The 24,615-nt window shown below is 40.4% G+C and overlaps 1 protein-coding gene across 1 annotated transcript in view; it reads right to left on the bottom strand.

Moving 5' to 3' along the window:
- The window catches only part of NUP58 (nucleoporin 58), a 39,659-nt gene extending 16,338 nt beyond the window's left edge, over positions 1 to 23,321 (bottom strand). The window contains exons 1-8 of the mRNA XM_030307999.2: positions 23,042 to 23,321; positions 18,155 to 18,297; positions 14,370 to 14,519; positions 13,546 to 13,683; positions 9,880 to 9,990; positions 4,832 to 4,856; positions 3,669 to 3,734; positions 3,179 to 3,353 (exon numbers count right to left, since the gene is read on the bottom strand). Coding sequence (XP_030163859.1) covers positions 3,179 to 3,353; positions 3,669 to 3,734; positions 4,832 to 4,856; positions 9,880 to 9,990; positions 13,546 to 13,683; positions 14,370 to 14,519; positions 18,155 to 18,297; positions 23,042 to 23,148 — 915 coding nt within the window. The 5' untranslated portion in view covers positions 23,149 to 23,321. The remainder of the gene's footprint in view (positions 1 to 3,178; positions 3,354 to 3,668; positions 3,735 to 4,831; positions 4,857 to 9,879; positions 9,991 to 13,545; positions 13,684 to 14,369; positions 14,520 to 18,154; positions 18,298 to 23,041) is intronic.
- Positions 23,322 to 24,615: the final 1,294 nt, after the last annotated feature.

The following is a 24,615-nucleotide window of genomic DNA, read 5'->3' as shown; positions in this document are numbered from 1 at the left end:
ATGCCACTCTCATGCTCCGAGAACACGTCACATTTAACCTGTTTTACAAGTTGCCAAAACCTCTTTCCAAAGTATACTTTTAATGAAGGTTATGATAAATTTATAATGAGCTATGTATTTTAAGAACTATGGACTTCTATACAATCTGTGAAGTTAATTCACCCACAGCAAAAGACTCTGCTATTATTTAAAAATCTTTAAGGGGCACCTAGGTGGCTCAGTCTGTTAAACATCCAACTCTTGATTTTGGCTCAGGTCATGATCTCATGAACCATGAGATCAAGCCTCACATCCAGCTCTGGGCTGACCGTGCAGAACCTGCTTGGGATTCTCTCTCTTTCTGCCCCTCCCCTCCTCGTGCAAACATGCACACTCTTTCTCTCAAAATAAATAAACATTTTTTAAAAAGTGCCCTCTTGAGGCCTTTGTGCCTCAGTCATACCTTGTACCTAGAACATACTTAATTCACTCTCTGACTTAATTCACTCTCGCTAGTATATCATATGTATTTTGATCCCAACACTTCTGCTGAAGTGGTAAAACAGATCCTTAAAAATGTTCACGGACTCCACGGACTCAATGATATAACCGCAACAAAGCATTTGGCACCTACCCTACCCAAAAAGAAGTTTAACTACACTTCTTGTTTAAACTCTTGAGTTATGTACCCCCCAAAATGAAGTATTTAAAAGACTTTGCTTCCACAAGGTTCTGGTGTTTCCAACCACAACGCTGCTCCTCACCTCAGAATTGCTTTTATTTCCCCAAAAGGCTTTCTTTGAAGAAAAGGGTTTGGGGTTAAAGATTGAGAACTACTTCACTAAGGGAATCAGAATATTTTTTCAATAGATAATTCACTGAAGTGTGGGTAGAGCACTAACTGCCGTAAATTAGAAATAAAGTCAGTTTAGATCAAATTTCTTTGATATCACCTACAAAATTTTCTAAACCCAACTTAGAGGACTTTAGCCCTAAGGAAGCTTTCTTTGATTCATCCTCTTCTTCATTTGCCACCTTTATATTCTACCCAAACTTTCATTATTTCATTTGCTCTTTTAGTCTTTTAGTGCCTTTCGGGTTGTGTTTTTATCTCTGAAAGACTATTAGCAAGTCTAGTACATAAAAAGTATTCCAAATATTTATGAATAGAATCATCTAGTACTAAAGTCACAACGGATCCCATTATAGCATTCACCTCTTTCTGAGTTACCTCCTCTATTACTGTGTTAATGAACTTTTCCACAGAATTTATACAATTTCATACATTTCACATATGAAATTTGTGACTTCATGTAATGTTTAATCAGAGTCTAATCATTCTCCACCAGAAGCATAACATTTTCTCCTAGATATGACATATACATATATATATATATATGTGTATATACATACACACACACACACACACACACACACACACGAGGAATAAGAGAAAAACAGGGGAGAATATTTTATTTGTATTTAACCAATGTGTGTAGGCAACCAGGAAATCTGAAAGCAGACAACAAAGGCTTTGAATTCCTTTTAAACATCATAGTTTAGAATAGCTACTTTAGTAACACATTTTCATTAAAAATATCACAAAAGTATTCTCCAATAGTTGACTTAAAGACTTAAAGGGAAGCACACACAAATTTCTAATTTTAAAATAAATAAGACCGGGGAATGTAATGTACAGCATGGTGACTACAGTTAATAATAATGTATTCTATATCTGCAAGTTGCTAAGAGAGTGGATCTTAAAAATTCTCATCTCAAGGGGGAAAGGTTTTTAGCTAAGCATGGTGGTAGATGTTAACTAGATTTGTTATGGCCATTTTGCAATAAAAATAAATACTGAATCATTACGTTGCACAGCTGAAACTAATGTAGTGTTATAGGTCGATCATATTTCAAATAAAAAAGACATATAAGCAACTTTAATATTTTTACTTAAAATATAAAAGTAAATCATCTACCATCATTCTTCCCCACCAAAATAGATAAGAACGATATATATATATACATACACACACAAAGTATGTATTTTTGTATATATTTAGTATTTACAAAGCATGATATAGTTTTTATTTAATCACTGACAGACTTTTTTTTTTTTTTCAATGTTTATTTATTTTTGGGACAGAGAGAGACAGAGCATGAACGGGGGAGGGGCAGAGAGAGAGGGAGACACAGAATCGGAAACAGGCTCCAGGCTCTGAGCCATCAGCCCAGAGCCCGACGCGGGGCTCAAACTCATGGACCGCGAGATCGTGACCTGGCTGAAGTCGGATGCTTAACCGACTGCGCCACCCAGGCGCCCCCTGACAGACTTTTAAAAAACATTTTTCTGTCTAGCTTGTATAATGCAGCAACTCAGCCAGTGGTCACTCTTAAAAAAATTTTTTTTTTTTTTTCAACGTTTATTTATTTTTGGGACAGAGAGAGACAGAGCATGAACGGGGGAGGGGCAGAGAGAGAGGGAGACACAGAATCGGAAACAGGCTCCAGGCTCCGAGCCATCAGCCCAGAGCCTGACGTGGGGCTCGAACTCACGGACCGCGAGATCGTGACCTGGCTGAAGTCTGACGCTTAACCGACTGCGCCACCCAGGCGCCCCTCAGTGGTCACTCTTAGAAAGCAAACTAGTCAGGAGCATCAACTCTAGAGTTGGATTACCGGGGTCAGAAACCAAGCTCTTCCATTTATTAACAAAGCTCTCTCCCCACTGTCTTGTTTATATAAGGAAGATAAGAGTGCCTACCTCACAGAGCTGTCATGAAAACTAAACCGGACTAATTAATTGCTTAAAAAACCGCCTCATATGGGGCACCTGGGTGGCTCCGTTGGTTAAGCATCTGACTTTGGCTCAGATCATGATCTCATGGTTCATGGGTTCAAGCCCCGCATCGGGCTCCACACTGTGTAGAGCCTGCTAGGGATTCTCTCGCTCCCTCTCTCTGTGCCGCTCCCCTCCTCGTGCTCTCTCTCTCTCTCTCAATAATAAAAACTAAAAAACAAAAAAACACCGCCTCATACACAGCAAGCACGCGATACAAACTAGCAACTATTATTATTACAGCAATTTAAAACTGTACAAGCTATATGTAGTAAATCCTGATTTTATAAAAGACTGATTTCATTGAAAAAAACATGGCAAAACCAAACCCTACAGTCAAACGACTGTAAGTTCATTTACCTGAGCAGTTTCTATTTTCAACTTGTCAATATTGAGAGTGTTTCTCTGTAATCCACTGGAAGCTAGTGACAGAAGCTGCTTCAGAGCTTTAATATCTTCTTGTACTTTAAGCATTGCTTTTGAAGACATTCTACTAATTTCTTCTTGTACCTGTTTCTGTTCCTTCACAAATTTCCTAAAAAGATACATAAAACTAAACTGAAAAAAAAATACACCTTTGGTTTCTTATAGAAAAAAAGTACCCTTACAACAGGCTGGCCAGAGTCCTAGTGTTTTGAGAAGGAAATATTAAAAATTCAACTACAGTTCACATTCTTTTTTGAGAATGACAGTTAACAAAAATGTAAGTCCTGTTCTGCTTTCTCTGTAGTTTCTAAAAACATTAAAATTTTTACCCAAGTTAAAACGTTTAAGAAAAAGAGATGTTCCCCCTAAAATATATGCTAGCATTCTTCAAAATGACTTATCGAATTATGTTTGACACACTTACTGGAGATTTTCAACATCCTGGCAGATGACAGGAGGTAGATTTTCATCCTTCAGTGCTTTACTATCCCTGAGAAAAATGCCACAGATGTATTAAAGCCATTGAGGTAATAAAAAGCTGACGGCTGAGTTCCACTAGAGTATGTTAAGAGAGAAGCAAATAAAGCAAATATTCCCCATTTATACATTTCATGAATGATTTCAAAGCTCTTTATAAACAACTATAAATTTCTTGACCTTTAAAGTAACTTTAACAATTCACCTGACATAGATCTTTTCTAAAAAGACTGGCACCTATTATAAGTAAACATAAATGCATTTGACTAAATGTTTAAGAAAAAAATTTAGAAAATACAACAGATTAAATATTGAACTAAGTTCCCCCGGCTCAAAAATTCTACGACTGTCATTTCATTCAGTTAAAAAATATTAAAAAATTCTTTAAAGAGTCTACAAAACTTCTCAAAACGAGATGCTCCAAATATTTTACTTTCTTTTATAATTTCAATTTGTTTTTCAATAAAATAAGACCTAGGAATAGCTTAAGGAAATCATACATGTGTAATGAGGAGAGGAATAAGTGAAATTTGGCATGCCATAATGTAATTACCAGTTACATTTCAGTCATAGATTTGCTACTAACTGCTTGCTATAACCTCTAGGCAAATCTCAGTCTCTTTCAGCTTCCTATTTATGTAATAGGGCTAAAATATACACAAGATGTTTCAGAGGCATGAACTTGATCATTTATTTACAAGTGTTTTATTTAATGTAAAAAGGAGGTGAGAAAATACAAGTGGTAGTAAAAATAATGATCTTCGAACATATGATGTATATGGAGGCTCTTCTCCCTCTTTATCATCATAAAATAAATGGTACTGGTGTAGTAACTTACATATAAAAGGTATGTTTAAATATAAAATTGGGCATAAAGTGTTCTAGAAAGAATTGGTTATAAGTTTTCCAAATGATTAAAACTTGAAGATTTGACCATCCCATAATCTTTCCAGAGCATAGGTTTATTATTTATTTTTGACAAAAACTGATTCAAAGAATTTTTCTTCTAAATGCCTATATGGTTTCATTTACTTCCAACCATACCATTTGCCTACTATTTAATAAATAAAACTCAATTAAAATATTTTAAAAGTTAGACTGTAAACTTACTCTGGTCTTGTTCCTGTTTTATCACCTAGAAAATTCAAGAAGCTTCATGTAAAAACAGGTCATTCAACAATGTCTTCCAAATAGAAGTTTCAATTTAATGCAAGCTAAGGTATATACAGAAACTGTTCAGCATTTCTTAGACTGCCTCTTAAACAGCATGTGAGGCCATGACGTGTCACCAACTTGAAACAGAGCACGTTATGGAGACATGTTTGTGTACATATAAACACAGTTATATAGCTGATTTGTATCTATCTCATTCAAGGGCCGAATCTTCCTCTTTCAACTGTCTTCCATGAAAAATATTCCGGCCTAGCAGTTTAACTCCTGAAAGTTTTACTTGACACTTTTTTAGATTAGAATATTAAAATATATCAGATGACCTGATCATCTCTAAATATTTTACAAAAGCAGCAAATTTTTTTAAAAATGAAGTCTTTAATGTGTGCAGATATAGCAACAACTTTCTCAATTACACCTACTTAGTAGTTATCATTAATAGCATGTATCTATATAAGCAGAAAAGTAAAAAAAGCTCCTTCAGCAAAATGCAGTGACTTACTTTCTGCTCTTCCAAAATTTGTCACTATAAAGACCCACTTATTAAAATTTTTTTAACGTTTATTTATTATTGAGAGACAGAGACAGAGGGTGAGCAGGGGAGAGGCAGAGAGAGAGGGAGACACATTATCTGAAGCAGGCTCCAGGCTCCAAGCTATCAGCACAGGGCCCGACACAGGGTTTGAACTCACAAACCATGAGATCATGACCTAAGCCGAAGATGGACGCCCAATCGACTGAGCCACCCAGGCACCCCAAGACCCGCTTATTTAAAAAAATATATAGGAACACACAAAACTGAATCCCACCAAAGAACCTCAGTGGTCCGTCTTCCAGGCTTTTTCTGTACTTACACATTTTTAAAAGCAGTCAGGATTACTAGAAGTAATATTTCAACACATTTTTTCAGCATTAAGTTTTCCATGTCACTTAACGTGACTTTAAATGACCATAGGATATGATGATGTAGCTGTATCAGAACCTTTATGCCCAACCCTCTTCTTAACATATGAGCATTCACTACATAAACAATGCTGCTACAGTCGATATAGTTATCCATAAATACTTGTTCACTACTTTATTTGTATTCCAAAAAAGAAGAATTTATAGGTCAAAGATTATTTCAGGGAAGGCCTCTGACATATTATCAAACTGATCCTTTAACACAGTTGTTCCAATTTATCCTCCCAACTACTATGAATAAGAGTAGCTTTTCCAAGGTGCCTGGGTGGCTCAGTCAGTTAAGAGTCTGACTCTTGATTTTGGCTCAGGTCATGATCTCATGGATTGTGAAATCGAGCCCCACGTCGGGCTCCGCGCTGACAGAGCACAGCCTGCTTGGGATTCTCTCTCTCTCTCCCTCTGCCCCTACCCTGCTCGTGCTCTCTCTCTCTCAAAATAAATAAAAAATAAACATTAAAAAAAAAAGTAATTTTCCCATCACACTCTCAACAATGAACTTATGTTTTAAAAAAATCACTGCTAGTATTTAAGTGGAAAATGCCACTTCATTATAATCCAAATTCCTATTTCTGACAGTACTAAGTAAAATATTTCAAATGTTAAACAAGTATATTTCTCCTTTTGTGAACAGTCTGTTCAGGTTATTTGGGTATCTCTGAGGTATTTTTCTTATTGCTTCTAAGAGCTATTTCAACATTAAGTATATAATTCTTTGTCTCATGTATTTCATGTGTCTATTTCTAAAATTAGATCCTACTTTTAAGATACATCTCAGTTTCAGATGTTAAAATGTGAAAATATAAGCATCTAGAAATGAAGCATTTTAGTCCCAATTTGTCATTTACCTTCTTCCTTTGTCCATGGGGTTTCTTTTGTTTACCTCTTTAATCCAACTTAGTTTATTTTTCCATATTTTGTATTGCACAGATACTAAGATTTCTCTCCTTCACAGTTTAACATTTCTGAACCTGGTACCCACGTTCTCCAGATGGGTGTCTCCAATTTGATGAGACACGGCAATATAAAGTAGGGATTTAATTTTTTTCTAGATAGTTCAACTTCTTTATTGACTCAAGTACTGTTTTGCTCTCTGACATTCCATTTTTATTATATTTACAAAAGTTTACACACAGACAAACCTGTGTATATAAAACTTAGGCCTGCTTTTAGCTCACTCTGGGCGCGCTGACTAGTGCGTGTAGCTTTGCCTCTCTTAATACCCGCGGGCTGCTTTAAGAGCGTCCTACTAGAGCTCCGCATCTGCTCTTGCCTTCCTGCACACCATCTCCCACGTGGCTCTCCTAACCGTCTTCTTCAAACACGTTATCTCAGGTCACATCACCCACATCACAGCCCTGCGAGGTCTCAGCCGTCCCCAGTGTAATCCAAAGCTCCTTAACGTGGCACACAAGGCCCTTGGTGACCTCTGGAATCTCATCGTCCTGTTCTGTAGCTGGTCTTCCAGCAGTTCCTCAGAAAAGGGCTAAGATCATCCTCATCCCCAGGCCCAGCTCCATACCGCGCCTCCTCACACAACTTTGCTTGCTACCACTCTTGATCTGATTAAATCCAGTAACGCAGGTCCAGGCTAACTGATATAGCCACTAGAAAGACAGAAAGCCTCAGGTTAAAAAAGAACCCCTTGACACGTAGTAGCAAATGACAGGGAACCAGAGGTGGCACATGAAGTCACGTGCGCTTATTCCACATATTCTTTTGGTTCAACTCTCACCAAGGTTGTGAGCTGAAGACAATGGAGGGAGGGCCCAGGAAAGAGGGGAGATTAACTCCTTACATTTCTCTTCCTCCTTTGCCTCACTCAGCCCTTTCACATGGAGCCTAAAAGCAATTACAATAAAGAGAGAAGCAGTTTCATGAATGAAAATAGTTGGAGGGTACCAAGCTGCTCTAGCTGAGTAAAAAAATAAGCTACTAAAATATCTAAGGTTTTTTCTAAGTATGGAGTCGCTACACAGAAAACTAAAAACGAGAGATACACCCCTATGTTTAGAAATTAGTCAACTTTCGGGGCACCCGGGGGGCTCAGTCAGTTGAGTGTCCAACTTTGGCTCAGGTCATGATCTCACGGTTTGTGAGTTCGAGCCCCCCGTCGGGCTCTGTGCTGACAGCTCGGAGCCTGAGCCTGCTTCGGATTCTGTGTCACCCTCCCTCTCTCTGCCCCATCCCCACTCATGCTCTGTCTCTGTCTTAAAAATAAATAAAACATTAAAACAAAAAAAAAAAATTAGTCAATTTTCATTCAAAGAAAAACAATCCTAAATATTCTAAGTTTAAAAGGATTTTGCCAAGGGTGCCTGGGTGGCTCAATTGGTTAAGCATTCAGCTCTTGATTTCGGCTCAGGTCATGATTTCACGGTTTGTGAGATCAAGCGCAAGCCTGCTTGGGATCCTCTCCCTCTGCCCTGCCTCAGCTCGTGCACATGCATGCTCTCTCACTCTCAAAATAAAAATAAACTTAAAAAAAAAAAAAAAAGGATTTTGCCAACTTTTAGGATAATACTTCACCCTAGCGTAGTATCTCTTCACAATAAAAACCACGTCCAAAACAAAAAATTCTCACATATGGACACAGCACATTTTACACCTTCATCTACTGCCTCATTTTTAATTCTTCATGGGGTTTTAATGCAATGTGCATGCATATGCCCTAGTGAACATGTTTTCATCAGAGGCAGAAGAGACATTGCAAAACAAAACAAACAATCACACACATGGAACCAGCAACACTAAAAAACTTTTGAAAATGAATCTGGATTGACAATTTTTAAAAAGAATACCCAGCATGGCAGGAGCATAGCGAGAAGGGCATTTTCATACTGGCTGGTGGGAAATAAATTGGTAAAACCTTTCTGGAAAGTAATTTCACAATATACACTAAAAGTGTCCAAAATTGTTTCTCTCTCCAAACCAATGATTCAGTTTCTAGGTTATCTGTCCTAAAAAATTAACTGAAAATATGAATGAAAAGTTATACTAAAAGCAAACACCTAGACAGCATTTACTGTTTGCCTGGCTCTGCTGAAGTTTTATGAATAGTAATCCTCAGACCAACACCATGAAGTAGGTACTGTTATGTTGGGCCCACTTTACAGATAAAGAAACTAAAGCCCAGAGGCATAAACAACTTGAGTAAGGTCACAGAGCTTGTAAACAGTTGAGCAGATCTGAACCCAGGCAATTTCAGCCCGAGTGTACATCTTTAAAGTACAATACTAAGATGCCTTTCCCTATAAAGATGCCCGATACAGTGATACTTCCCAGAAGACCTAAAAACAAATATTAATAATAGAATGATGGCTAATGATACATCCATTCATAAAACTGTTATTAAGCTACATTAAAATATTTCTAAAGAATTACTGAGTTGGCAAATACTTCTGATAGAACACATGAGAAAGAACAGGTTATAAATAAAGGAATACAGCTGACCTTTGAACAACACAGGGGTTAAGGGGTGCCAACCTCACAGGCAGGTGAAAATCCACATATAACTTTTGACTCCCCAAAACTTAACTACTAATAACCTACTTCTGACCCAAAGCTTTACCAATAACATAAACAATCAATGAACACACACTATGTATGTCATGTATATTATACACTGTATTCTTACAATCAGATAAGCTAGTGAAAAGAAAACACTATTAAGAAAACTATAAGGAAGAGAAAACACACTTCCGGTGCTGTTACTTATTGGAAAAATCCAGAGGTGGACTTGCACAGTTCAAAGCGTGTTGTTCAAGTGTCAACTATGGTATGTGCTCATGATCCCAACTTAAGAATATATATTAATACACATGTGAAGATAGCTACGTAAGGCATATGCACATACAAATGTCAGTTTTCTACAAAAAGAAAATCTTAAACACACACCACATGCGTCATTTGGGAAATACAATCAAATTTAAAAGTCAAAACTTTACTACTTAATATGTAACTAACATCTTCCAGACACAGGAGTTTAACTTACTATAAGAACATAAAATTATAGTAACGTTACTTACTCTTTTTATCTGATGAGCTACTAAAATCTATACCACCAAGGCCTTCACTGCCAGCAGTTGAAGTAGCTGCCGTGGTTCCCAAAGTCAAGCCTAAAGCATTCTGCCCAAGTCCTACAAATAAACCAAATATTATTTATAAGCCCAGAGGGATAAACATCCACTGCCTCATTTTTCACTGAAAGTCTTCATAATTTCACCTTAATGACCAAAGCATTCAAATTGCTTTTAAGTTGGATCCTGGATTTTCTTCATACTTGATTTAAGCAAATAACAAGAACAAGTCTAGAGTATGCTTTGGACAAAGACTGATAGTCTTGCTGGGATTCGATGGTATAAGGAGTTTGGATGATGTAACTTTGATTTCTTTACTTTTTAGGTAATCTTTTTAGGTCTGGCTGACACACAACGTCACATTAGTGTCAGGTGTACAATGGTGACCTGACAAGTCGACACATCACGCTATGTTCACAAGTGTAGTAGCTACCCCATGTGTCACCACACAACCTTATTACAATACCACTGACCATATTCCCTGGGCTGTACCGCTCATCCCCGAGATTTGTTCAGTCCGCAACTGGAAGCCTGCACCACCTACTCACCTTCGCCCATTTTGCCCATCCTCCTACCCCACCCACTCTGACAACCATCACTTTGTTCTCTGTATTTACGGATCTGTATCAATTTTTCTTTACCAGAAGGATCAGAGAGTGTAGGTTAATTCAATACATGTGAACAATCCATTTTATTTGTTGCTTTTTAAACCCTCTCTACAAAAGCAGTTTTAGCTTGTACACTTTCAGATGAATGCTTCACGTCTTCCAATCAGGCTTTGGAATCGTATACTTTTAAAATTACCTAGTACTGGATGTGTGAATTAACTTGATAGAATCCCTTTACAATGTATATGTATGTATCAAATCATCATGCTCTACACTTTAAATATCTTACAATTTTATTTCTCAATTATACCTCAGTAAAGGTGGGGATGGACAGATAAATAAAACAGTAATGATTTGTAAGGTTTCAGTATTAGTATAAAGCAAATAGTTTTACTATTAATGAAATTTAAAGAGCTGACAGTTGGAAGCCTTACAGTTCAAACATCATCAAAACTGCATACTCTCAAGTTCTTTTCATAAACCTTAAAGAAGAAAGAAAAGAAAATTCATTTATTTAAATCCCACCTGACTGACAAAAGGAATTGAAGGGGCTAGACTGTTAATCTTAAATTATTAATGTATGCTTGTGAATAAAGTAGCAAAATTTTAGAGACCTTGCATTGGTAAATCACCGAAGTCTGTGCATTCCCAAGCTGACAATACGGACAGTATGCTATTTAGAGAAACAGTAGGATGTACCGGATCTGAGCACAGGATGACTGAAAGCTGGATTCAAACACTGGCAATGTGTGAAAAAAACAATGCTAAACATACGTTAATTTTTTAAAGTCAATGGCATCTTTAGGTTAGCATAACCATAAATTAAGCACTGATGTGTGTCTAGAGCCTAAGAAAAATTAGAACAGACCTAAAAACTCATCAGCAGACGCAAAAACAATCCTCAACCCCCCCCTATTATTTTTGTGTTTTGCTCTCACAGGAACCTTTAGGAAAGATGTTTAAATATTTATCCTGCAAGGAAATGTACATTATAGTCATCCACTGATTTGTTTATTTGAAGACATTCTGAGTACCTAAAAGGTTAGACAATAGTGACAAAGATAAGTGAAAGATCAAAGCAAACTTGAACACCACAAATTTCTACAGGTTATCCTGACGAACTCAAACTCCTTTTTCCCTTTTCCACTGACCCAGAATTTCTTCATTGAATTTAGTATCTGAATAGAGGACACAAAAGAACCATAACTAATAGAAAACATCAGGTCATACTCCATCTCTCCCACATACCAATTATTAGACACATATTAGGTGTTCAGCAAAACTTCTGAAAATCAAATAGCCATTATAAATGAACATATGTATTGGAAATTCTGTGATTTCAACACGTTATCAACTTTTCTTTTTTTTTTTATTAAAAAAAATTTTTTTCTTTTAGTGTTTATTTACTTTTGAGACAGGGAGAGACAGAGCACAAGCAGGGGAGGGGCAGAGACAGAGTGGGAGACACGGAATCCAAGGCAGGCTCCAGGCTCTGAGCTGTCAGCACAGAGCCCGACGCGGGGTTCGAACCCACAAACCCGTGAGATCAAGACCTGAGCTGAAGTCGGATGCTTAACCGACTGAGTCACCCAGGTGCCCCAACACGTTATCAACTTTTCCTAACCCATAAATTAGGTTAGGAAACAGAAACTCTTTTTTTGAGAGAGAGAGAGAATACAAGCAGGGGAGGGGCAGAGAGAGAGAGAGAGAGAGAGAAAGAGGGAGAAAGAATCCCAAAGAAGCTCCACGCTCGGCACAGAGCCGGAGACGGGGCTCAATCCCACGGCGGTGAGATCAAGACCTAAGCCAATATCAAGTCAGATGCTTAACCCACCGAGCCACCCAGGCACCCCAAACAGAAATTCTTGATTCTATATTGCTATGTGAGATAATTATACAATGTCTTCAAATCAGAGGAAAGCTTTTCTCACTTCCACATAGCCCCAATGGCTGTCCTGCATTATATTACTGTGTTACATTATATACAGTATCATGTTTCCTCTATTATACATTCCTAATATTCAAAACATGTTAAGGTAGAATCCTTAACATGAGGCCAATTTCAAAATAAGCATGAAATGAAAACTCAATCTAAGATAGAACACATTAAGTATTCTCTGCCAAGTGAATGATACTTTAGTATTTTGTCTGACTATAATAAATTTAATACTTGTGTTTTAAAACTTTGCTTTCAAAACATGCTAATACCCTTTCCTGATGTCTTTAATGGAAAGCCATTCTTACAACCAGAGCTTAAAAGGTCAAGTTGTCTTACAATGAATTTAGATACTAAATGATTCAAGTTAAGCAACTGTCTTTTATTAAAAAGACAAGTTTAGAATAGTTTACTCCTGAGGCGCCTGGGTGGCTCAGTCAGTTAAGCAACCAGCTTCAGCTCAGGTCATGATCTCACAGTTTGTGAGTTTGAGCCCCACGTCAGAGCTGGTGACAGCTCAGAGCCTGAGGCCTGCTTCGGATTCTGTGTCTCCCTCTCTCTCTGCTGCTCCCCCGCTCACACTCTGTCTTGCTTTCCTTCAAAAATAAATAAACATTAAAAAAAAAATTTTGGAATAGTTTACTCCTCCTTAAACAGGCCCCTCTTTGCTTCCTTATCTAGTCAGTCAATATTGAGGGGCCCCTGGGTGGCTCAAACGGTTAAGTGCCCAACTCTTGATATCAGCTTAGGTCATTCTTGCAGTCATGAGATTAAGCTCCACGTCAGGCTCTGCGCTGAGCACGGAGTGAGATTCTCTCTCCCTCTCTGCCCCTCCCCTGCTCATGTGCTCTAAGTAAATAAATAAAAATATTGAGCAGAAAAATTTATTTCTACACAGCTAAGATGTCTAATTATGTATGAAAAACATTATTTTTTAATTCAGCGTTCATACTGAACAAAAAATCTATAGGTTAAAGAGATAAAATGATCTGTTCAAAAGGCTGAAATAGAGATACAGTAAATTTAAAAATAAATAGTTACTATTTCTGGAATGTAAATACCATCAATTACCTGATGTTGCTGTGTTCGAACTCTGGAAAAGCGAACCTCCCAAACCAGCTAAGGCTCCCCCTAGAGAGAGGCTTGTTGATGCAGTAGTAGTCGTGGCTGTTGTCCCACCCAAGTTATTCAGAGTAAATCCTGTAGATGCTGTAAAAAATGAAATTGTAAGGCTTCATAAGGAAACATCATTTCTAAGAACACCAGAGAAAATAAAAACCCTTCCCAAGAAATGCAAAAAGCAAAAAAAACAAAAACACAACAAACAACCCTTCATGTCCATGATAAAATTCACTTAGGAAAAACTACTCATTAAAGATGAAATTATATATATACCTAAGAATAAAGAGAAATCGTACCTTCAGAGCAAAACCTAGTGACAGAAATAAGAGTTCTGGGTAATACTACAATGGTATCAGGTAACTGACTCCAGACAGTAATAAGGAGTTTTTCCACCCAGGACACCAACTTCGCCTTCGAAATGGAATGAATCCTAAGCCGGGCAATATTTATGCAAACTGTTTACCCTTCCCTGTCACCAAAATGCTCCCTGAAAACAAAGTGGATATTAATAATTTTACATTTTGCCTCTCACTCTGTCCCTGCTTTGCTCTGTAAATAGAGACTGACCTCCAAGATGGTCCCTCCTGCTTTAAGGACCAGTGATGACCTTCTTCACAAATCAGTAGTTTACTAGGTCAAAACTGCCTCATGGTTGAAATAAAAACTTTCCAAAACCAAAGTTCTCTTTAACAATAAAGGTGGATACCTATGTTCACCAACGGCAAAACTAGTAAATTCAACCGTAAGAGGTGGCTTCTCCCATTGTGCCTCACCTGCAGGAGTTGACGTCAGAGCAGACGAAAGAGTAAGACCACTAGCTGAGGTAGAAGTAATGGGCAGAGCAAATGGTGTGGCAGACGCAGCAGGTTTAGCGAATCCTAAACTGAAACCCGTCGTAGATGCGGATGTTGTGGCTGGCGTTCCTGCGCAAACAGACAAACAGATCCTATTTTACCACAAGTGTGTATCATACCAGTTTCAATCAGGATCCCTAAAAGATAGAGTCCGTCTACTTTTGCAGATAGAACAAGGATCCATGTACTTGTATGTGCACGAAAAAGTCACATACAAAAGGTGGGACCAAATCAGGGTGCATACTTAAAAAAGATGGCCCTGTGATTTAAGAACAGCAAAAAAGTCCAGTCACTGTGGTAATGTTGAAATCCATTTTCAGCTCTACCCCTGAATGTACCTAAAAGAGCATTTACCCTTCCTTTATACTCAGCAGAAAAGTCTCCCTCCCCTCCAAGGCTCTTTAAACCAGCATTCTCTACTGCCTAGTGTTCTGGGTTTCGGTCAGCTCCCACTACTCCTTTCAGTCTCCTTCCGTCCATCTCCTTCCTCTGTTCACTTCTTAAATGAGGCTGCCTATGGTACCAGGCCTGCTTCCTTACTTCCCAACCGCAGAATTTCAACCACACAAACATGGTCTTGATTTACACCCCCTGGAGTCTCCCCTGGCTAGCTCTGCCTGGATGTCCCTCTGCACCTCTGCATCCCCCTAGACAAAAGCACTCCTAAATCCCCTGCCATGGTCCTCTCAGCTGCTCGTGCCAGAAGCCACGACCCTCCCTGATGCCCCTTCTCTCTCCTACATTCTACTAGCCACAAACCCTGTCAATGCTCCTGCAGAAATATCCCTGGATCACAAGCATCTTCAAAAACCTTAGCTCAGGCCATCTCCCTCTCAAGAACTATTATCACAACCTCTTGATTTGTTTCTGTGCTGTCAGTCCTTCCAACCTCTCATCTATTCTTTGAATCAGTTAGTTACTTTAAAAACAAGCGAGAATACCAACAAAAAATAATACCCTGCTGATTCTCCCGGACTGAAGGCTCCCATTAGCTCTCTACTATCTCTACGCTACAGCCTAAAGGGCTGGCACACAACCACCTTTCCTATCTTGTCCCAACTTGCTCCTCAAATCCCCTCTCCGTACCATTCCCACCTCTGAATCCAAAACTCTAAGAACCGAGTATTTTTCCTACTTCCCCGGTCCTTTTATAACTGGGCCTTTGCACTTTCCATTCCTGCATCAGGAATAATGTCTCCTGCCCCCCAAATAAACTTCTACCCTTTTCTTTCTCTTCCTTCCTTGGTGCCTTTCATACATCTGTTACGGCCTTTATCAGATCACACAAGAACTTATTACTACACCTGCCTGTCACCTTCACCTCGGAACACACCGAATGCCCTGCTCACGCACTCTGTAGTTCTTGACGTCATCCGCACCGCCCTCACCACCAGTACCATCGCCACACGAACAGCTAATACTGAATGTTCAAACCGTCATGCACACCTAAGGCCACACGGTTAGGAAGCAGCAGCTGCTCAAAACTACTAAATGAAGACATGTATAACAACCTGCATTTTGGCTTCTCCCGAGAGCACGAAGAAGCCAGAAACTAAGCTTCTGGATTGTCCTTACCACAACCAGAAGTTCCTGCCCGAGTACAGTGCTTTGAAATCCTGCACGGGTTCGACAATCTCAGAAAATGAAAGAATCCAACCGCTCGTCCTTGGAGCCAGTCCTGTCCAAACCGCTGGTAGTAAACAGATGTGCTATGCTTTCTCCCGATACCAGGTGAGTAGCATCCAAATGAAAAAAGTCCACCAATCTTGAATTTATTTCAACTTTTGGTTTAACTTTAATTAATAAATGTAATTTTAATTGAGGCTCCTCACTGTCCTCTCATTCATTCCTTTCCTTTGACATTATTAATCGCCATTCTAGTTACTCACGTTCCATTTGGCATCTCACTGCAGAGAACGAGGGTATTTTTGAGCCAGAAGGAAGTCAAAAACTTTTTAGTCTAATACTTTCACTTTATAGATAACTAAAAGCTGCCAGATATTACATGACTACCTAAGACCTCACGACGACTTGGAGGTATAAGCAGGGTTTAATTCCAAGACTTCTGAGCTATGTAGTGTGGTGCTTTTTTCACTACAAGGACTCAAATAACTGCAAACTGTAATGTGAAATTTCCACAGAAAAACCACTTTTGTATTTAAGGCTTTTTTTTCTGAATTAAAAAGTCACTGACTTTTTAAAACACGCCAGTACTAAAAGGTTCTGTGATGAGTGTCTGTGATCTGTTAGGTTCCTTACATGCTTCCTTCTATACCCCAGCTCTGTGAGATATTACGAGAAGAGTAGAAAGCCACAGATCTGGGAATCTTTCCTCAAAAATTCTTACACACAGTTAATCCTGTAGTTATAGTTGTTGCTATTCCTGGGGACAAAAAGAGAAATAAAATTTAATTCATCAGTGGAAGATGGCATTTTGGGGGTTTATCACAAGGGCAGACTTGGAATCATCTTCAGGGTGTGATAACACTACTCAGACGACCAGTATCTTCCACCATAACCGCTAACACAAACGTTCTTCCTATAGCACTGGTTTTCATATTGCAAGCTGTATATAATTTTGATTAATTAGGAAACAAAATTTATAAAATGCAAACAACTACTGCTTATAACAAAATTAGGAAGGAGAAAAAAAAGCTACTCTAAGCAAAACACTGGCACGCAGAGCTATTTCAAGAAGCTCCCTGGTTGGTGTCACATCTACTCCTGCAGTTCTTACATTTTCTATGTGTGGCTGTGAAATGTTGCAATCAAAGCTGGAAGGTCAATGCAAAAGGTGGTAACAGAGACCAAGAGGCCTTGAGGGTAGAGAATAAAAAGTCAATAAGGAAGTAAACTGTTTAAATGGTAGTACCAGTGAATCATATTTTTAACTTAATAATAAAATACCCATAAGTATTAAAAAAACAAACAACTTTTTATTATTGAAATGTCTACCTTTTCCCAGTGAGACAGTTGTTTTAATAACACAAAATCTTAAAACATCTCTTAGGAAGGCAAATTATAATTTTACAGTAAAATAGATGCTAACTGTCCCACATATGCTCAATTAAGTCCAAATTGGTAAACTCATCTTGACTAAGGTAAAACGCTGCATTACATAATTTAATATAAAAATTGTTACTTTATTCATCGTATTTAAGGAGGCATACCATCTTTGTGTCAGGTTACAAAAATTTTTTTTTCTTATGAGAGATCTTATTTAATTCTTTAAATGTGTGTGTTTCCCTTCTTTACACAAAAATAGATTATAACTGGGGCGCCTGGGTGGCTCAGTCAGTTAAGCATCCAACTTCGGCTCAGGTCATGATCTCGCAGTTCGTGAGTTTGAGCCCCACATCGGGCTCTGGGCTGACAGCTCAGGGCCTGAAGACTACTTCAGATTCTGTGTCTCCCTCTCTCTGCCCCTCCCGCACTCATGCTCTGTCTGTCTCTCTGTCTCTCTCAGAAATAAACATTAAAAAAAAATTCTTTTAAATAGATCATAACCAACATGGGCCTATCACTGGTCCTTAATTCCACATCCCAATATATTTTTTCATCTTAGTATTTACCATTTTCTCGGTCTGTCACCAATGACAATCCTTGTAAAGAGAAGGGATAGAGAACAGAACTAAAGAGAAGGGAGAACAGAACTTGAAGAATAGCCCACACCTACTCCCTGCAAATGTGACAATCCTCCTTACCTGTATTTGTTCCTCCCAGAGTGAACCCAGTGGTAGATTTCGATCCAAAGAGGCCAGTTCCAAAACCACCTGAGGAAGCAGATGTAGTTGCAGGAGTTGCAGTGCTTCCAAGAGTTCCAAAATTGAGCCCCACCGAAGGGTTGCTTGTTACAAAAAAAAAAAAACAAAAACAAAATAGAGTCTATTAGAGCCAGGATTTCTTTAAGAAAAACAAAAGTTCAAGGTTAATATGTTAAATGTTTCATTTAACATATTCAATATCCCTCCAGAGAATACAAAAGGAACTAACATTTTTAACCAACCAAACTCAAATATTTTCCTGTTCTCTTTAAAAATAAGTCACATATAAAAGTAGCCTTAAAAAACACAATGGGGGGGGGGGCTGGGTGGCTCAGTCAGTTAAGCATCCAACTTTGGCTCAGATCATGATCTCTCAGTCTATGAGTTTGAGCCCGCATCAGGCTCTGTGCTGTCAGCTCAGAGTCTGGAGCCTGCTCGGAGTTCTGTCTCCCTCTCTCTCTGCCCCGCCCTTGCTCATGCGCTGTTTCTCTCCCTCTCAAAAAAAAAAAAAAAAAAAAAAAAAGCTAGCATACTTTTAAATGGCCATAGGGAAATGCTATGAATGTGGATCATTTTCTTCTGGAATGACTCATGTACAGTCCACATTTCCAAAAGCATTTGTTCTTCCCCAACTAATAATAACATAAAGAAAAATAACATACCCAGAAATAGAAAAGTTATTCTACGTGGTTGTCACTACCTCTCTATTGCTATATTACCACATTCATGGAGTTGGGGGGGGGGGGGGGGGGGGAAGAGGACACAGGTATCTTGCCACCAAAACAGCAGTAAGAACTGGGGGCAGGGGTGAGAAGATGAGAAGGACTCAAGGTAACCTGGCAAAAGTAAAATGCAAAGCAAAATTACCCTCGATCCAGAGTTTTTGAAAGCTTAAAAAGAACTGCTGATAATAACAAGTGATATGAACAGAGTTCACAACTTTCAACTGTTCTTATCAAAACTCGGGGGCTCAAATTTGCTATCTATGGGTGGGAGAGCAAATTATGAAAATAAACAAGAAATCCTGACAATTTGCCACTTCAAAAATTGTGTAGGAGAGTTAGGAGAGAATATATCAACATGTAACATAATGGGAGATCCCATGCATCCTGTATACGTACCTTTATTACTTCTCCCTCACCTTCCATACAGACATAATCACCATAAGAGAAGCCAAGGTCAGTTTTAAAAGGTTTAAAAGTCTGGGATGTTTCAATTTAAGAAGGCAGTGGGGTTATGGCTGGGTTGCAATACCAGCACCCCAGTGTCCTGGTACCTGTGTGACGTTACTTAGTGTTTATGATTCTCTATTTCCTCATCTGCAAAATGGGAGTAACAGTGCCCACTTAACAGATTTTTTAAAAGATTAAGAGATTAAATGTTACTACTGTCATCATAAGGAACACTTATAAATTCAATTAAACACATTATGTACAAGGTATTATGCCAGCTAATCACTGTAAGGGGAATAGAGAGGAGCTTACTAAGAAGGTAGAACTTGAAATCAGTCATCAACACTGAGTAGGGAAGAAAAAAAAAAAGACTACACCCTCTGTCTTAGTTTATCACTGATTTTAAAATGATTTCTATGAGCACAGGTGTATGTGTGTCCCAGGTGTGAAGTACAGAGGGCTGGCAGAACAGGGTTGCAAAGTTTCACCAACAAAGCACAAATCCTAAACACTTAATCAACTGCGTTAAAATGGCATTCTAGGGGGGCACCTGGGTGGCTCAGTCGGTTAAGCGTCCGACTCTTAATTTCGGCTCAGGTCGTGATGTTGTGAGTTGGGAGTTCGAGCCAGGTGTCAGGTTTCCGGATAGCATGGAGCCTGCTTGGGATTCTCCCTCCCTGCCACTCCTCACCCCAGTGCATGCACCTGCTCTCTTTCAAAAATAAACATTAAAAAAAAAAAAAAAAGATATTTAAATAAACACAATTGGCAAATTTTGCAAACATCAAATTAAAAAAATGGTTATTATGCTCCGCTGTCTCCCAAATAAATCAGTGATCCCATTTGGTTTTACTGCCATTCCATAAAGACACAAAAGAAGTACAGCCAAGGTATGTCTAAAAAGACAATTAAAATATTTAAAATGTCTTGATAACTGAAGCACAATGAAGTGTTTCATACCTAAATTTGAAAACATTACCAAAGAAATATATCAAAGTGGTATCTTCTTACTCAGAAAAGCAAGAGAAATTTCTCTGTGGCAGAGAAATTTACTTAATGAAAACCAAAAGCCACCCCAGACATGACCAATTTTTGCCTCAACCTGGTATTATCTGCTAGTGACTCTTTAAGACGTGCTACAGAAAAGCCAAGTTGACTCCAGCAGATCAGGAATATTCTTTTAACTTCTCCAGCATGCCCTGATGTGGACTCAGGAGGTAACACTTACTGAGCACCTACCAAGTGCCAGGTGTGATGCTAAATACTTTCCATGCTTTATCCGATTCAACAACTCTGTGAGGTAAATAGATGATACCCCTTTTCCAGACGTGGGAACTGTTGGACAGTAACGTTGCTGAAATGATTTACCTAAAGAGACCAAATCGCTAGATGGCTCTAGGGGTAGTTAGGCCTTCAAACCAGTACTCCACGAGACAGACGTCAGATAGTGTCTCCTTTCATTCATTTATCTAAGCCCTTCTGAAGATTGTGTACATGTTTCCAGCTCATGACTCAGAATTCCTTTACTCAGTCATTCAACAAGGATCTATGAAAGCCCTTGTCATGTGCCAGGAACTGTCACAGGGACTGAGGACAGAGTGGTAAGACTCAGATCCTGACTTCAGGAAGTTTCCAGTCAGTGGAGAGAATGAATCAATTACTCATTCACTCAAAAAATATGCACTGAGCTTCACTGTGTCTACCCAAAAAAACGACATGAAACGGTCTTTGCCCTCATGGAGCTTTCGTTCCGTTGCTGGGATCAGAATATAAACAAGTCAACAAAAAATATAATGAATTGGGGCGCCTGGGTGGCTCAGTCGGTTGAGCGTCCGACTTCGGCTCAGGTCATGATCTCGTGGTCCATGAGTTCGAGTCCCACGTCGGGCTCTGTGCTGACAGCTCGGAGCCTGGAGCCTGTTTCAGATTCTGTGTCTCCCTCTCTCTGACCCTCCCCCGGTCATGCTCTGTCTCAAAAATAAATAAACATTTAAAAAAAATTTAATAAAAAAAAAATATATATAATGAATTGACTATAACCGTGGTAAGTGCTATGTTACAGGGTGCTATGTTACAGGATGGAAACCTCGTCTACACTGGCAGAGCTGCAAAGACCTCTCTGGATAGGTAAGCATTGGAGTCCCAACAGTAGACACTAGCCTGGCACTCAAGGAGGTGGCGGGAGGATTCCAATCAGCGGGAACTGACCCAAGGGGAAGGGGTTGGGCCAAGCCCACCTGAGGAACTAAGAAAATGCCCAAGTTGCTACAGCAGTGTTTTTCAACCTAAGATTAGGACCCATCAGAAGTAGAACATCAATTTAGCAGATCACAACCAGCATTTAAAAAAAAAACAAAATGGAGGGGCACCTGGGTGGCTCAGTGGGTTAAGCCTCCGACTTCGGCTCAGGTCATGATCTCACGGTCCGTGGGGTTCAAGCCCCCCGTTGGGCTCTGTGCTCACAGCCCAGAGAGAGCCTGGAGCCTGCTTGGGATTCTGTGTCTCCCTCTCTCTCTGCCCCTCCCCAGCTCGTGCTCGGTCTCTCTCTGTCTCTCAAAATAAATAGATATTTTAGAAAAATTTTAAATTAGCAGGACTTGCTGATTATGTGTGCAGAGTGAAAGAAAAGGAGGTATTAAAGGAGAAAGACTCCCAGATTTTATATTTGACTATGTAGTCTGCCCAACCCCCCGCTTTTTTTTTTTAACACAAGGAAGATTCTTTTTTTGCCCTTTTAATCTACAACCACATTCCTCAAACTTCACAAGATGCCGTGTAACGTGTTCTACGCGCTGTTCTGGATTTAAGGAACTCCTCCACTTTTACCTTAAAAAGACTGAATTCTAAAGATTCCATGTCTCATCATGACAATGATCTTTAACGATTTTAATGGTCTCTGGACCTCTGGTAGCTTTACTTCGCCATTTGAGCTGGTGGTTCAGCAGGCTGCACAAAAACGAGAAATATGCTACATTTTTCAGTGTAAGTCATTACAACACAACACTCGCTCATGTACACTCATCTGCACATCATGTTCAAAATCATCACCAATAAATGCTGTAACAAGTGTTTAAAACAAGAAACAACAAAGGAGAGGGTCCCATGAGGTACAAAGACCTGAGCTCGTTTAAAAGCCCACAACATCATTAAGCCCTGGAAAGTCCCACACCGTGTCTCCTGCAATGAAATCTGAATTCTCGGGGAGAAACTCTGACTTGTGCTCCTTAAAATCTTCTATTACACTGTCTTTTTCTAAAACCCCAGAGTAAGCCCCAGTGCCGTTCATTCGTTCACCATTCGTTCCGTGCCTCGGGCTGCCGCACCGCTGGGGCTCGGCGTGACATGCCAGGCCCTTCCACGCAGCCAGACCCCCTCCGTGGGAACAATGTGTGAGTATGAACCATCGTAAATTCTGGGGGACCTCACAGCCCCGAGACCATCCGCCCTCCTGCCGACCAGGCCGCCGGAGTTGGCGGAGTTGGCGGCAGGGCGCTGAAATAAGGCAGGGCTTCGAAGCTGGCCCTGGGCAAGTATTTTTCTACCAGGCCCACCGGGAAGGAAACCCGGGGGGCGGGGGGAAGAGGGAGGGACGGGCCCATCCACCGGAGGCTCGAGGGGAGGACCCGGGCCGGGGAAAGCGAGGAGGTGCGGTTACCTAGACGCCCCAGTCCCGAAGGAGAAACCGCCGCCTGCGCCGGTCCCGCCGGCGGCTACGGTGGTGGAGCCCAGCGTGCTGGTCCCGAAGGAAAACCCCGTGGACATGGCTGCCGGGGCTCGGAGGCGTCAGCAAGCTGCAAGGGGCCGGGGACGCTCCTCTCTCCTCAGAGTCAAGGCGGGCCGCGCAGCATCGCTCTCACCCAGCCGCGACCTGGCGGGAACTTCAAGTCCCAGCGGCTGAGAAGGCCGAGGTGGGTGGGGCCACCACGCGAGAGCACGTTCCGGCGCCCGCCGCGCGCACGTAGCGCACCGGGAGCGAGGCCGCCGCGCAAGGCGCCCTGGGACGGGGTGGGTGGGTCGGCACGCCGCGCAAGGCGCCCTGGGAGGGGGTGGGGTGGGCGTGCCGCCGGCTCTCTTCCGCAGGTGGCGTCCGGCGTTAAAGGCAAGGCGGACCGTTTCTTTTTAGTTCTGTATTGGGATACGTGTTGACGTAATCTGTACCTTATGGTTGTTGAATCTCAATTATTGTTTATGTCCTTCCCTACTGGTAAAAGGGATGCGCGGAGTCCCAGAGTGAGGAAGACCCTATGGAGCATTCCAGGCGCCTTTATAGTAAAGGAGGCGACCTCAGTTTTTGGTTGGCTACCGCCCCTTCCCGGGGAAGTACCGGGAGCGTGTCTACTCCCTGACGTTTCGGTAATCGATCGATGATAATTCATCCGCTCCGCGGCGTTTCAGAGAGAGTCCGCTGCGGGGGGGTGGGGGTGGGGGCGCTGTGGCTGACCCTGTTGGTGCTGCGCAAGCTCCCTGGCGATCAAAGGCTGTGGTCAAGTCCAAGTGTTGCGGCGTGTCCTGCTGGGTAGGAGTTTGTGCAGAGAGCTAGTGCAGAGGAGCAGATGGTATGGATCCTTGCGATCCTGTGTGTGGTGCCTAACGGGCTTTCTACTCAGTTTCTGCTGCTGCTACCAACAAGACAACTGTTCCCAGAATTGCTTGTGCCCGTTCAAACGCATAGTACCTTCAAGTAGTGGTATGGGGGATCCCCAACAAAATGCTTACCTCTTCGTTCTGCATGAGGCTCGTCAAATGTCAAACGCTCCTACAAAGATTGTTTCTAAGTAACATTTTATTGAACGGATGGTCAAAGATCATCAGATACTAGAGAACAGGTCTGACGCGAAAGTCAGAAACCAAAACGAAACTAGAAGGAATGGAGATAATTTGGGAAGCAAAAATAAACCAGTAACTTTATTTTTATTTTATCTTATACCTAGAGAAACGAGATCCACAAAATCAGAACAGAGTGCTACAAAAATTTTTTAGAAAAAGGAAAAAGGGAAATGTAGGTGACCAAATGAACTCTTAGCCTGGAAGGAACAGCATTCCAGTAGCGGTCGGCACAGCTGGTGCCCAGATCTTGGATTCTAGTATCATTCTCCAATTAAAGGGACTGGACCTCCTTGAGAAATTATTAGTTCTAAGAGTTGGGGTGGAAAAGATGCAAGATGAGCCTGGAGCATATTGTAGTGCCAGAAAGTAAGGAAGTGCTCAAAAAACCAGAAACCAAAAAAG

The sequence above is a fragment of the Lynx canadensis genome, chromosome A1, assembly GCF_007474595.2.
Source record: "Lynx canadensis isolate LIC74 chromosome A1, mLynCan4.pri.v2, whole genome shotgun sequence".
Taxonomy (NCBI): Eukaryota; Metazoa; Chordata; class Mammalia; order Carnivora; family Felidae; genus Lynx; species Lynx canadensis.
This window is presented reverse-complemented; position numbering and strand designations above follow the sequence as displayed.